Source organism: Parasteatoda tepidariorum, chromosome 8 (genome assembly GCF_982258835.1).
Source record: "Parasteatoda tepidariorum strain Cologne lab strain chromosome 8, Ptep-v5.0, whole genome shotgun sequence".
In the NCBI taxonomy this organism is placed as follows: domain Eukaryota; kingdom Metazoa; phylum Arthropoda; class Arachnida; order Araneae; family Theridiidae; genus Parasteatoda; species Parasteatoda tepidariorum.
Genome location: NC_141762.1, coordinates 50,494,575 through 50,510,063, shown reverse-complemented (window position 1 = coordinate 50,510,063; position 15,489 = coordinate 50,494,575). Strand labels below are relative to the sequence as shown.

General features: G+C 31.4%; 1 protein-coding gene across 4 annotated transcripts in view; it reads right to left on the bottom strand.

Annotated features, from left to right (window-relative positions):
• Positions 1–15,489, bottom strand: part of LOC107456032 (protein qui-1) — a 246,807-nt gene that overhangs the window by 57,127 nt on the left and 174,191 nt on the right. For all 4 annotated transcript variants that reach the window (XM_016073796.4, XM_071181411.2, XM_016073797.4 and 1 more), the window contains 4 exons: positions 10,622–10,825; positions 8,246–8,434; positions 5,652–6,127; positions 724–896 (listed from right to left, as the gene is read on the bottom strand). In XM_016073796.4, coding sequence (XP_015929282.2) covers positions 724–896; positions 5,652–6,127; positions 8,246–8,434; positions 10,622–10,825 — 1,042 coding nt within the window. The remainder of the gene's footprint in view (positions 1–723; positions 897–5,651; positions 6,128–8,245; positions 8,435–10,621; positions 10,826–15,489) is intronic.

Here is a 15,489-nt window from a genome sequence, read left to right as displayed (position 1 = left end):
CCTTTTAAACGAATTCATCAAACGGAAACTAATGTGACGAGAAGTAATGGAGTGTAATTGAATAATTCCGTCTTGAAATTGCGATTTCTTTTCGAATGTAAAATAACGACAGTAATTCGCCTATAAAGCAGGTTCAAATCGATAAAGAATTTAAATTTCCTCTTCTGTTTTCATTCCTATTCCAAAAGAATTTATTCATGATACTCGTATATAATCTTTTTTTTTTGAAACCGAAATCCAATTTAGATTTTGTTTTCCATTCAGATTTGGAAAATATTTTGAAAAAAAAAAATCTTTTATTTCTGCTTAAGTATTTTTGTCCGGATTAGTTTTGTATTTTTCACTAGCTTTTAATGCTCAATAGCACGTTTTCATTTAATTTGAATTAATTAGATAAGAGCATGAATACCTTTTCGTACGAACTGGAAATTTAAACAAATTAATGTTAGTAAAAATTATTCATTAAAATTAAAAACACTTTTATTTGGAATAAAATGTCTTTCTTAAAGGTTATAAAGATTTTAATCTCTTCTTACATTTAAGGCGGAAAGATCTTGTTTACCTTTTTAGCATTCAAGATGGTAAATATTTATTTTGTATTTCCTAATTAAGTATCGGTTTTAATTTCCTTCTATTCTTTCATAATTATATCAATTTTGATATTCTTAAGTACATTAGTCTTGCTAAATTTAAACAATACAATGACATACTGGTAGTACCTACTCATTTCCTTGATTGTATTAAACCATGTAGCGGGTCTATTAAGATGCCGTTGGTTGCCATCCTCAGAAGCGTCAATTGTGGATGCCAAGAGTTCTATCATTTCATTTTCTCGAAGACCAAACGTAGTGCACGCCAAAAAGGTTACTACTTTTCGCATTGTTCGAAAACCATACCTGTTTTAAAAGAGACCAATTTTATTAAGAAAAATAGATTATAACAAATTCAATAACATTCTTCAAAATATAAAAGAAGTGTTTTTCAGAAAAACTTCTGTGGAGGCTAAATTTCTTAAAATTCAAAGTATCAACGGCTCTGGAGCATCTATATTATTAAAGTTGAAAAATTTAAAAAAATGAAAATCATGGTATATTAGCGAGACAAAGGATAACGTTTCCACCGAAGGTTAATATTAATTTCGAAAATCCCTAAAATTGTATTAGATGATTGCAAAAGTTCAGGCAATACGTTGATGTCTTTGAGAAGTAATATTATAAGTCCAGCGAGATTACGGATTGTGAGAGAGTGTAATTATGTCCAACAAATAAGTGAGAAGAAGAACTGAGTCATACTTACTGATGTACCTTGAATTTCATTTTGTAAAGGTTTTTTCTTTGTTAGTCTTATTAGTTTCTCAGGTATTACAAATTCTTGCTTTTCTTGAAATAATCTCTATCCGTTTGTGCTGGCGCATGCATTCTTAAAGTGTGCAAAAAGGTAGCATTTGATTTTTTCTACTGATCCATTAATATTTTACTGGAATACGCGAAAAGAATTTGCAGGATGTGTTCAAAGCTGTTATAGTCCAAATGTTTTGTATTTGGGGTAAATGGACAGATCTTCCCATTCAATGGACATTTTGCACTATCTGGTTTATGTTCTAACTTGCCTTTCATAACTCTCAAAGTACATTGGCTGCCTCGACATATGGGTATTTCTAGAAATGAGCTAGCTGTCGAATTAGCGAGGGCCGGCTCCAGTGCGATTTTCTGCTGTCCCGAACCAATCTCTCCCACATGCATCTGAACCTATATTTTCAAGCTATATGGAAAGATTCCTTGTGAGCAACGGCGCAACTCGGACGGTCAGAGACAAGTTAAGTCGTGACTGCCCCCAGTGTGAGTCAAAAAGAGCTTCTTAAGCTTAACAGGAATAGCTTGAGCAAGATCATTAGTCTTCTCACTGATCACTGCACCCTCAGGAGACAGATCTACATTATGGGTATTGCACCTTCGTCGTGGTTGTCATCTTAAGGAGGAGACTTCCCGACACATTCTTTGTGAGTGTGAAGTCTTTTCGGCTCTAAGATTTAAGACTCTGGGACAACATTGTGTTGAGGCCTGGGAACTGCAGCATATTTCTGTCAGGTGCTTGCTGAACTTTATTTCAGCTATAAATCTTCTCCTCTTGTCATGACCTAGGGTTTGGGTGCAAAAGATCTTGGAGCCTTGATCCTTGGAGCTGCCTAATCTCTAAGTCTAAGCCTTTCCTTTGAGGGAGGACCTCTTTTTCCGTTTGCACGTGTGCCAATAGGGCTTTCCCATAGTTCTCGGTAGTTCATTCTTTCTATACAAAGACGTCTTGAAGTGTTCTCCTCATCCAATTCGTATCTCAGTTCAACATTTTTATCATGACATGTGGTGATATTAGAATTCTTTTTTTGAACTGTCCGTTTTTTATAGCATGCTTTTTATATAACTGCTTGCTTTTTCGGTTTTTTGAGATTTTTGATAATTTTATATTGTTCTTCTTAGCATTTTTTTAAACATTCGTTTTTCATGTTTTCTCAAATATTTATATTCTTCCTCAGTGATTAACTCTAATTTCGCAACCAACTTTGTAAGTTCTGGGATTGTCTTCCTAGTTTGCTTTCTTAACGATTTTCTTTAAATTTTCTCTTGTGTGGGCTTTACTATTCACTTTATGTTCAAGAGTTTCTTGTTAAATTTATTTTTGTAGTTCGAAGCCTAGAATGTAAAGTTTTATTTTTCTTGTATTAGTTAAAAGAAATCATTGAATAAAATTTCTTCATCCATTTATTGTACGCATTTTGAATACCATCGACGCTGTAGTTACGCTCTATCAGTGCGATACATATAGCTAAACATTTAATATCAAATTATGAACCTAACTTTTCATATTATGCCTAAATATGTCTCCAAAATAAGACATCTGCCTAAATATGTCTCCGAAATAAGAAATCTACCTAAATATGCCTCCGAAATAAGAAATCTACCTAAATATGCCTCCAAAGTAAGAAATCTACCTAAATATGCCTTCGAAATAAGAAATCTACCTAAATATGCCTCCGAAATAAGAAATCTATCGAAATATGTTTTCCGAAATAGAATGAGCTAAAAATATCAAAGACTGTTAATAGGTATTAGCAAAAATAAACTGATTGATAATTTTCGATAATACCTTAAACTTCTTAAATAACAAATGAAAATTGATATTATAATTATTTGAGAAATAAAATTTCTTTTGATTTACTCTCTGAAGGTCATTCATTAATCTATTATTTCGAAGGTTAATAGATCATAACTTTGACTTAAAGTTTTCCTTGATGATGATGATGCATGGGCTAGTTAGTGTTTCAACAGTTTGAAATAGGATTATGCATGCTTTCAAAGTTTTAACACAAAAAAAGTGAATAGACACATTGTTTCAAAGAAGCTTTAAGAACAACTCAAGAGTTATTTATGTTTTAACAAAGTTTTTCTTAATTACTAAAGACTCTTAATCATCGTCTAAGTTTATTTTTATTTTTTATCGAAACTTTTCCGAAGTTTCTGTTGTTCTTTTTTGCTGACAGTTCTCAATATAACATCAATTCCCATCAAATGTAAAATAGCTTATTCTTTAAAGTCTTCATTTTAAAATAATTTCATGCAATTTTTCTGAAATATGCTCAAGTAATCTTTTGATATTTTCAAACATTTGCATTATATATTATATATAAATTAAGATTTAAAAACAAATGGTCATATAGTTAACAATTTACTTAGAATTGTATTCTGGTCATTTAAGAACTGCTTATAATTTTATCTTATTTCAATATGTTAAATTGATATGCTTTTTAAAAAATATTTTTTCAAAGGGAAAAAAGCTCTTTAATAAAGAAAGGAAGTATCTGATGTTTTCGTATACTTTTATGACTTAGGTCTGAGAAGAAACTTGTGGAGGTTTAGTATAACCGATTATAAATTGAATGATTTGCGTTTACAGATTTTTTTTTCTACTTACATCTGAAAAGGTATATTTGTACAGGAAATACAGCAAACTTTTAACGTTTTCAGACACTGAATTTCGGAGGAAAAAATTTCCGAAGTAAAAAATATTAATACTATAACAATCTTTTTTAAATTTTTTTTTAGTTTGGCAAAATATACAGAAAAAGGGTGACCAGAGACTTTTTGTATTTAGACATGAGAAAAAATTTGTTAACGTTTAGTATGAAAGCTTAAACAGAAGATTATTCGAGTTTATTTTTGGGGAAAAATATCTCATTTACTTCCTGGCATTTTAAATTACTAATATTTGTTTTCGAATTCAATTCCTAATATGAAATATACTTCCTTGATGTCCATGTGTCATATAGTTACTGCTAAAACCAAACATAAGGTATCTGACCCTATTCTTTTCTTAAAAAAGACAATTGTTGCAATTCACAATACGAGGCAGTAAAGAGCCCACATGAATGCAATAAATCAGTCAAAGGTTACTCAATCAGAGGTTATCAAATGTTGCAGTTTTGCTTTATTAAACTTTCCAGGTTCACACGAAAACTAGTCATTCTCGCTGCTTCATTATATTTACCATAAAAACACTTGTGGCCATGTCTGTGATTAAGAAAAATGCATACAAAAATATTTATCATATTTTAAGAATGTATTTCATATTTTAAATTCAAATTGGGATCATTCGTTTGAAATTCAATCATAGAATATCCAACATTAATTTAAATTGCGTTGCTTAGCTGAAAAGATGTGATTTAAGATACCATGTCACTAAAATCGAACTCTCTATTTCGAATTTATTCATTAAGATTTAAATTTAATCAACATTTTTTAATAATCTAATTTTTTTTTAAAATTTAGTTATGATTAAATTTTAATCATCATTTTTAATAATCTAATTTCTTTAAATTATAATCATTATGATTGAATTTTAATCATAATTTTAAATAATCTAACTTCTTTGAATTTTAAATGTTATCGATGAATTTATCATCTCTTTTAATAATCTAATTTCTTTTAATTTTTATTTTCAAGATTAAGTTTTAATCATTGTTAATAATTAAATTTCGTTGAATTTAAAAATTATATTTTTATTAAGTTTAAATAGATAATGTAATTCCATTTTTTCTGTTTCTGTATTTATTGAATTTTCATATTATTTTAGTTATAGTTTACAGCCTGAAATACTTCAACCAACTAGCCCTTATTGGCTGTGGTGTTATCATGGATGGTGTTGAAAAAAATTGCTTCTATATAGTATTTAATTTCGCAGTTGAGGCGTATAATATTTTAACAAAAGTGCGTAAAAGATGTTTAAAGTTTCATAAATTATTTTTCATTAATTGTTTATAATTATAAATGGTCTAAAATTATAACACTTAGAGCTTACGTATTTAATATATTTTGTTACTATCATGGTACTATTCCATACTAAGACACCTTTTCTACATTAGACAGATAAGTCAATTGTTTTTATTTTTTTGAAGCATCACTGAGGTGCTTTTGAGGGTTGCAAATTTAGTTGATCCCAGTGAGTGACAAATGCATAAAATAACTAGGAGCATCACCATAATTATATTTTCAAACTTGATTTTAAATATAGTGTTTCGTATCAGAAACTTTTCCCCTTTAAATAATTCTTCAGAAAAAATAATGTAAGTTTTGAAAAGAAAAAAGAAGTCATGTTTTTACCTGTTTTTCACATTTGAAAAAATATAATCCACAACTTCTTCCAAACTGCCTGGAATGGAGGTGTCTAAAATATCCATCCAAGAATGCCATTTCTCGGCAATTCTTGACAATAGTTTAATATATAATGAATTGGGACTAGCTGTGGACATTTTATCTCTCATGGCTTGAAACTGTGCGGTGGTCAGTGTGTGTTTATGGTCTCTTAGATTGGATTGTAACATGCTTATTGCAGCAGCTGGTGTCAGGGGAGGTATGTGGACGAAACTATCATTGTAAGAAGATCGAGATCTTAGAAAACGTAAGACATCTTCGGCATCCTCACTGATTGAGCATATGACGTGAACATTAGATGGAAGGACCCAAGGAAGCCATCCTAAAATGGCAGACTGACTTCCAGTTGGCGATCGAAGCTCATGTAGGTCATCCAGAACTATCACTAGATCAGTAGGTGAAACTTCAACCATTTTCAAAAGGTCCTGGTAAAATAATTACATTTGCTATAGTAAAAATCATCATCTATTTCACTAGAAAGAAAAATTATAGTGTGAAAGAGCTGGTTTCATTCTCGATTTTTTTAATACAAAATATATGTGTCTTTCTGTTTGAAATAAGAGAAAAAAAATGTTTTTTTTTCTTTTTTTCAGTAAAAAAATTTAAAATTTCACATTTTACTCATTTTTGTAAGAACTAGTAGGCTCCGCCCTCTACACGCTGCTGCTCACCAAACCTCAAAAGTCGTGTTGTAACTTTCCAGAATTCAACACTCACTCGCTTGCTGATGAAGTTTTCATAAATTTGCAAATAAATATGTCACGCAAAATTCATAGTACCGTCATTTGTGCGGCGGGGGCTACTTTGTGCAAATTCGAATTTGGCATTTTTCAAGTGCTGCTATTCAGTATTATGTTTATTTCACGTTAAAAATGTGTGGAATTTGAAGATAGAAGTCTCTTCTATTACTACAAACATTTTTTCGAATTTTAAAACAATCTCAGAGTGTGTTTCGTTCATCCAATGTCAATAACTTTCCGAGGACGTCGGATGTCGAAAAGTGTGCGTGGAAACTTTAACTGTGAAATGCAAAGACGTTGATAAAACAATTGTAAATGCAAAATTTTTCATTTATATATTAATAAACAATTATATCATGTTAGCGTTAAAAAAATTTGAAAATTAATAACAAATAAACGGGAAATGAAAAAAAATGCACTTTGGGGCTACTTTGTGCAAAGTTTCATTCGTTTTTTTTTTTCGACAGAAAAATGGTCAGACGTTATAAAAAAAATACCTGGAACGCGAAACTACCGTGATTACGCTTTAGAAAAGCTGCAACAATGTTTGCAAGCAGTTTCTGCTGGTATGTCGATTGCAGAAGCTTCTCGGAAGTACAAAATCCACAGAAATACTATCTCTAATAAAATTCACAAGAAACACGTGAAACTTCCTGGTAAACTATTATTTTTCTTCTACAAAGATTTTTCTAATGAATTAATCAAACGATTTAGCACATAAAAATATATTTTGTAGGACATCAGGTGATTTTGACTGAAACTGAAGAGCAAGTTCTGTCATGTTCATTCAAGGATGTTATGTTCAAATTTAACAATATTATAAATGTTAATGAATATGTAATAATTATTATTTTTAAAATTTCATCCATTTCAATGTTTAAAAATGTGTATGGTTTCCTTTTGTTTAAACTCAAATGCTTTGAAATAAGCATTCTTTTTAAGAAGAAATTCTTCAAAAAAAATGGTTTTTTAACGCTGAAAATTATTTTCAAACTAACATCTTTACATATCTTGATGTTTTTGTCTTTAAAAATGTCAACAATTAACTTTTTTAACAATTTTATATCAATATTTTACTAAAAACATGATTATTAATCTGAATTCCTATCGCTGCACAAAGTACCCCCAAATGGGGCTACTTCGTGCAAAGTATGTTTTGACTTATTTTTTGTAAATATTACATGCAAAAAATGATGCCAATATTGATCAAATTCACTCGTCTGAGTCCAGTTATGAATATAATATCGATGAATTTTACTAAAGTTTAAATTAACATAATTTGTTTACATGTCAAAGTTCAAAAACTGCGAAATCCTGCACAAAGTAGCCCCGAATGACGGTACATATTATCCTGTTTACGGCAACAATGTTTCACTTAACACTAAATATACCAACACTTTATAATACAATATAATACAACATACGATAACCGGTCTTTTTTGATTGGGTATGGAATGTTTGGTGTTAGGAGACTTTTTGTTAAGAGAATTGTATTTTCAATTCACGAAACTCTTTTCAAACTTATCACAAATAAATTTATTAATCTGAATATTTTTCAATCAAAACAAAATAGTTTTAATGTAAAAAAAAATCTAGGTGAAAAATAATACAGGAAAAAATTATTTTTAGTTCAGAGATAAGATAGAAAAGCATAAACAAAACAATTTATTATTTCTACAAAAAAATAAAGTTCAAAAGTGAAATAAAGTTAATTTTTTTCATGTTCTATGAACAAGTTAAAAAGTGTTTATTCAAAAAATTATCTTTTTTTTTTAATGTTAACTGAAGCGAATGTATATTTACCTGAAACCAGATGCTTAGTTCTCCTAACTCTAAATTTTGATGTTTAGGATTGAAATTAAAAACTAATGCTATATGAAGACAAAGGTTCCGTAGCAATTCGGAAGTGTACGTTGAGCACGGACTTTGTCCCACGTGTCGAACTATCCTAATGACTTCTCCTCCCAGCCATTCTGTACAATAAGTAATAACCTGCAAATAATGAATAGATATGAGGATTTTGAAAAAATACATAGGATTACTGAAAACCCTTGCACATTGTTTTTATATTATTATATACACCGAAGAGCCATTACATTATGACCACTCTCCATCTATAACAAAGGGCCCGCCCAGGTTTTCATGGTTTATCGCCCAGGAACAATGTTTTCATGGGGCACATTAGGACCCATAATCCTCATAGAACAATCCTTGACGTCTGTAAGCTACTTGAACGTAGTTCACCCATTCATGGCAACAGTTTTTCCTGCGGGGGATGGTGTTTATCAACAGGATAATGCCCCATGTCACAAGGGTCGAATCGTCGAGGAACATTCCCGTGACTTTCAAGTCATGTCTTGGCCCCCAAATTCACCTGACCTTAATCCAATAGAGTATTTGTGGTCCTACTTAGAAAACCAAATTCATGCTGCCACGCTACCCCCTCGAAATGTGAGGGAATTGCAGGACCAGTTGGTGACCGCTTGGTACCGGATACCTCAGACTGCCTATCAGCACCTTGTGGAATCAATACCATGGCGGGTGCTAGCAGTTTTGAGGGCTAAAGGTGGACCTACATGTTATTAGCAGGGTGGTCATAATGTAACGGCTCTTCGGTGTATATTATTATAGATATCATATATATCATAGATTATTAAATATATCAAATTATTATATGTATTTGCATGTTATTTTTATCAAATATTTGGGTATACCTATGAAATTAAACAGATAATATCATTTGTATATTTAAAATAACGAAGAAACATTCAGAAAGTTATATAAAAATTACACACTTTAAGAAGGAAAGAGCACTTACAAGCATGTTTTTCTTTAAAAAAAGAGAGAGCCTAGAGGTTTTTTTTGCATGCTATTGTTCGTCAAGCTTCGGAATTACTAATGCAGCTCTTTGTTAGATCGCCTAGCTATCTGACTTTTAGCTTCATTTGCCTTTTCTGCCCTATTTTCGTTAAAATTTGTTTAACATTTGTTCAAGATTTTTATTATCTTCTTTAATATTTTTTTTTACCTAATATTTGTTATATTAGAAGCCACGATTCTTGCTCGCAATAGCTTGCCAACCTTAAGCATTCGAGGAAAATCAAGAAAATCGTATTAAAAAAAGTCAAAACTTTAGATGAAAAAAATATTTGCTATGTTTCAGTTTGAAATCCGGAAGAATATGTACATTTTTAAACCTTTTAAACATTTTTTACAAAATGAAATCAACATTTTAAATTTATAATAACGTTAAAACTAATTCGAACTTTAAAACAAAGATCTTACGTTACTTTTTCTTAGATTATATATGTACACGTGGCTACAAAAAATAATAATTTTATAATTTAATTCATAATGTAAATCATAATTTGAATTTGTACAAGAAAAATCTGAAAAACCGAATATGTATATTTTTATAGTTGCTCTAAAATTCGATAGAATTTGTGTGAAGTAAGACATCTAGGACATTTACAGACCTAAGAGTAATCTAAAAAATTATAACCTGATATCTCTATTATTAGTTTTAATGAACTGAATTAAGCGACACTCAAACACTTTTTTTTAAAATTGTCATAAAGTGACTTAAGAACTAATGACTACATCAATAACATTTGTTTTTTCCGATGCACACCTGTGTTAACATTTCCATCAATTCATGCATTTACAGGGCAGATTTACTGGCCTCTCTTTCAGGGGTGCCATCTTAGGTGGGCCAACGTTGTTACCACAGTAAGGACAGATAATACATCAATAACATTTTGATACCGCAATTTTCCTAAATTACTTTTCTAGATATATGCAAAATTACACATTTCTTTAGTCTTTGGCAGTTAGTTTTTGAGTTATGAGAACGGGCTTGGTGAAAATGTTGTGTGACAGCGGTGGCATTAGCAACTGATTTTTTTGTAAAAATATGTTGAGTCAACAAAATAACGTAATTTTATTTTGTTAGCAATAAAAAATCTAAGTGAAACAACTATTTAATTTAAAACTGCATAAGTTAAAAAAAGGGAAGGTTCTAAATTAATTCACATGTCTTAAAACAATGTATAAAAATTGAAGAGTTGAAATTTGATGGTGAAAACAAAAATGAGTAAATCGAATTTTTGTCAAGTTTAATGCAATGATGCAATTACATGATTGTTTTAAAGTAAGCATTCTTGCAGCTGAGTAACTTACTTGAGCTAAGAGTGTTGATTTTCCAGATCCATCTCGTCCACAGACAATTACAGGCGTATGCCTCAATTTCTCATCTTCGCCGAGCATGAGTTTTTGAATATGTAGTAGTGCATTGCAGTCACTGTCCAGAGATTGAGACACACCCAACTCCCGAAGATATCGTCGACTGTTAAGCATGTGGCTTTGGGATTCTCTATATACTTCCTGGATAAAAATAATAAATGTTCAATAAAAGAAACTATGCATGGTAACTTAAAAATTTTCCGTTTACTTCTTGATTGAAATAGAAATTTAAGAAAAGAAATGAAAAAATCATTGGGGCTTAAGAATTTTTTATGAAGTTCCTTTAAAGAATGAAAATGATCAAAAAAGTAGCAATACGGCTTAGAAATAATCGATGTACTTCTTGAGAGAAGTGTTAAAGTAAAAAAAGAGGCTTTGAGTTTCTTTATATACTTTCTGAGAAATAAAATACATACGAGCTATACATTATAGCTTTGAAATTTTCTATTTACTTCTTGAAAGAAATAAAATATTAAAAAAAAGAAACATTGTTACTGTTTAGGAATTTTATTTTCGATATACTTTTTGAAACAAAGGAAATACTGCAGAAAAAGGAGGACTGAAGGATTCTTCATGTTTATACTTAAAAAAAAAAACGATAAAAATTTTCTTTGAAAAAAAAAAGAAAACTATGCATGGTATGAGATGAGAAGCATGATATGAAAAGTTTTCTATTTACCTCGTAAAAGAAATAAAATGCTCTTAAAAGTAAAAACGCAACAACTTTGAAATTTTTTTTATATATTTCTCAGAAAAAAGGAAATGATAAAGAAAAGGAAGGCTTAGAAATTTCCTATATACTTTCCGAAAAATAAAACACTAAAAAATGAAACCATAGCTTAGAAATTTTCTATTTATGTCTTCAAAGAAGCAAAATAATCATGAAAAATTTCCCTCTTAGTCAGGCTTTGTCTCAAAGTGCTATTGCTAAAAATGTTGAATCACATTCTATTCATTTCTGCATGACTCCAACAGAGGATTTTTCTAGGGTTCATTTTCATTACAACCTCTCTTCCTCCATCAATAAAAAGAATATTTTACCAGAACATCTCAGACAACTAGCCTTGGAAATCATAAATAATATCCCTAGAAGTGACATTAAATTGTCTGCTGATGGCAGTGAAACTGACAATCTTGCAGGTAGTGGCATTTAAATTGAGACACCTCACAAAACTTTTACTCTTAGTCAACGCAACCCAACCTTCTGCAGAAATGCCAACTGCTCCGGAAGCGCCGAAATAATTAAAAAAGCGGTAAATAACTACAATGTAAATTTCGCAAATATTTGACTATTTTTGCTTACTTTTTAAGAGGTATAGCACGACATAAGTACAATAAAGTGGTGATACATATAAGCCTACGAATTATTTAGAAATAGTGGTGGAAGAAAATCTACTAAATTGAATTTATTAAATCAAGAATCACAAATGATAAACTACCACTTTAAAATATATATTTGTTGTCCGGAGCAAGTTGGCATCTCTGCTTCTGTTCCTTTTAGAAGTGAATGACTAGCAGTGGATAAGGGACTTGAAACCATTTTGAGGGGAAATGATTATAGAAAACTCTAGATTCTGACTGATAGCCGAAGTTCAATGGAACATCCTATTAACAAGTATATCTATCCTTCACAAGTTGAAGTGCATCTCACTTCAACATGATATTCATTTTCAGTGGATCCCTTCCCATGTGGATCTAGTTGGTAACGAGAAGGCAGATTGCATAGCAAAAGACGGTTGCTGTCTACCAACTTCTGCATCTGATGAACTTACCTACCTAGAACTTTTTCTCAGATGAAAAACTTGAACAGGAGGATTTGGCCGGTGCCTCCCACTCAAGATTGGTAAAGGGCTATTAAGTCGGGACAGTCGTTGATTCTTCCACGAGACAGAAAAACCAATACTTGCCTTTCACGCCTTCTCATTTCTTGCAGTGATTACTTTTTCCAGGATATAAAATCCTACCCTCTTTACCCAAAATGCCACCAACATCAGGCTTCAGCTGAACATAAACTGAAGAGACAAAAAAAACTGGTATATCTGCCTAATATCGTGTAGGGAAGTCCGTATCGAAAGCCCATATCAATGATGTTTCGTTGAATGGTTCCACGCTGACCCTTGTTGATGGCCCAATATTGGAATCTGCTGCAATTTGTGGAAGGGTTGCACGTTTGTCGTTTAATGATTCTCGTCATTCGTCGTTGATCCCGTTCTTGCATGATCTTTTTCCGACCGCAGCGATGTCGTAGATTTGATGTTTTGCCGGATTTCCGATACTCAGGGTATACTCGTGAAATGGTCGTACGTGAAAATCCAAATTTCATTGTTATCTCGGAGATGCTATGTCCCATCTTCCGTGCGCCGACCATAACACCTCGTTCAAACTCACTTAAATCTGTATAACCTGGCATTGTAACAGCAGTAACCGATCTAAGAACTGTGTTAGACACTCGTTGTCTTATACGAGGGTTGTAAATTAAATAGTGGCAACTTAACCTTTAAACTCACAGAAAGACGGGTATGCGCAAATTAGATATGGGAGCTATGAGGTGGGGCTGTTGTCGATGTGTAGAGTGCAAAAAAAAGTCGATTAGCTTAGAAGGGTAGTTGTTGTGTGGCGTTAAAGTGAGGAGTTTCGTTTCCATCGCTCTAAAGCATGTTTTCAAAAGGTGATCAGCGGTCGTGGCTTACAATCGAGGTTGCCCGTGGCAAAAATGCAACAGAATGCTATCGAGGATTAGTGGAAGCCTTTGGAACAAATGCTTTACCATATAGGACAGTAGCACGATGGATTCAATCATCTGGTCTTTTTTCGTCATTAAGCCTTTTCACAACATGCTTTATAGCGATGGAAACGAAACTCCTCACTTTAACGCCACGCAACAACTACCCTTCTAAGCAAATCGACTGTCTTTTGCACTCTACACATCGACAACAGCGCCACCTCACCGCACCCATACCCTATTTACGCATGCGCGCCCTTTTGTGAGTTTCAAGGTTAAGTTGCCACTATTTAATTTACAACCCTCGTATACGCGTTGCCGATCGCGGCGCTGTACTTTGATTGGCTCCATGTCCCTTTATTTGCATACTCATGCCTGTACCAGTTTTTTTGGCTCTTCAGTGTATTTTAGCCTACTTGAAACTTCTTCGGGAAGAAATGTACACTTCTCCTCTCTTTGTTTCCGACTTTTTACTCGTCAACGGATTTATGGATCTGATCTGACGGCGTCAGACCAGATCCAGAGATAAGTAACAGCACAACAGCTTAGGAAATTTTAAAATTCTTAAAGGAAGAAAATACTAAGGAAAAAGAAACATTGAGGGATTATCTTAATACTTCGTGAAAGAAAAGAAATGTTTAAAAAGGAATCATATGCTGTAATTAGATTTTCTATATGCTTCTATTAAAAAAAGGTTATCAAAAAATGATCAAAGTTAAAAAAAATATCGGTTTTTATTTTTTTTAAAATTATTTTTATATTGATTAACTAATCTTGTCAAAAAATTTTTTTTAGTTGCTATCAAATAGACAAAATAAAGTTTGAAACATATATGTTTAAGCGGTCGTATGTCTGCTCCTAGCCACCATAACTTTTTATCACCCCACTCGCAATACTCTTAGCAGCCACAGCAAAAATGTATACTGACGTTATAGTATTTCTTATTCTGTTCACTTTAGTTGATAGACTTTGGAGACATATAAAGAAAATATTACTTTATAATTTTTGCTCCAGTTTAGTAACGTTTTTCTCTCTTAATGACTCTCACTTTTTTCTTCATTATCCAACATATTATGATCGTCTAACAAAATTTAATTGTCATTAATGCGACACTTATGAAAACACTTTGTACGATAATAAAGCTGAGTTAGCAAGGTTTTTTCCATCCCTGGTAAATACCATCGTAGAAAACAGTATTTGCTGTTCTGGAAAATACTATGTTTTTCCCCCCGCATGGGAAACAATAATCACTAAAAACATAAATACAAATTCAAAATAACTCTTAAAAATGTCAAAATTGAGTTCTAAGTTAATAGTTTGAAGGGTTAAAAAAAGATCTACAAAGAAGGAATATGGAGTGCAGTTATTTAAATATTTACCAACCTCACAGACTCCCTAACACTTACCAATTTTAATCTTATTCATACTCTTAATCTTCCATATTGAACTTTAGCATCAAATAGAAAAATACTAATTTAGAGGCTTTCAGTAAAACCAATCTATTTCTACTCTTGTTTTGGATGAAAGAAAAATTAGAAGATAAAAAAATGCCCCAGGGATGCTGATTATGCCTGACATCCGTGAAGATGTTCCATTAATTGGAGAAATTCGGAATTTATTCCATTTTTACTTACAACTAGATAAGACTAGCATGGCATTACAGACTAGTATATACTAGTACTATTATAGTCTAGACAAGAATCTGGCAACAGCAAAAAATTTAAACAAATATGGTGGAATATTTGAGTAAATATTACAACAAACCAAAATTGTAATATATATAAAAAAAAATGAGTTTACAAGGTCTACATATAAAGTAAAATTTTCTTTTATTCAAATTTAAAAAAAATTATTTGTTGTTTTTCTTGTTGATACTGATATTTCTAAGTCAAATAATTTAATTTTATTGTGTTCTAATATATTTAGCTTGGAAATTCATTATACTAAAATTTTTTATGAACAAATTTTATGTTTTATGCAATAATTCTTATTTACTTTTATTCCTTTCCAACAGAATAATTTTAAACATAAAGGAAATTTGTTATAACTATGTATTTAATAAGTCAGAATGTTTCTTACATAT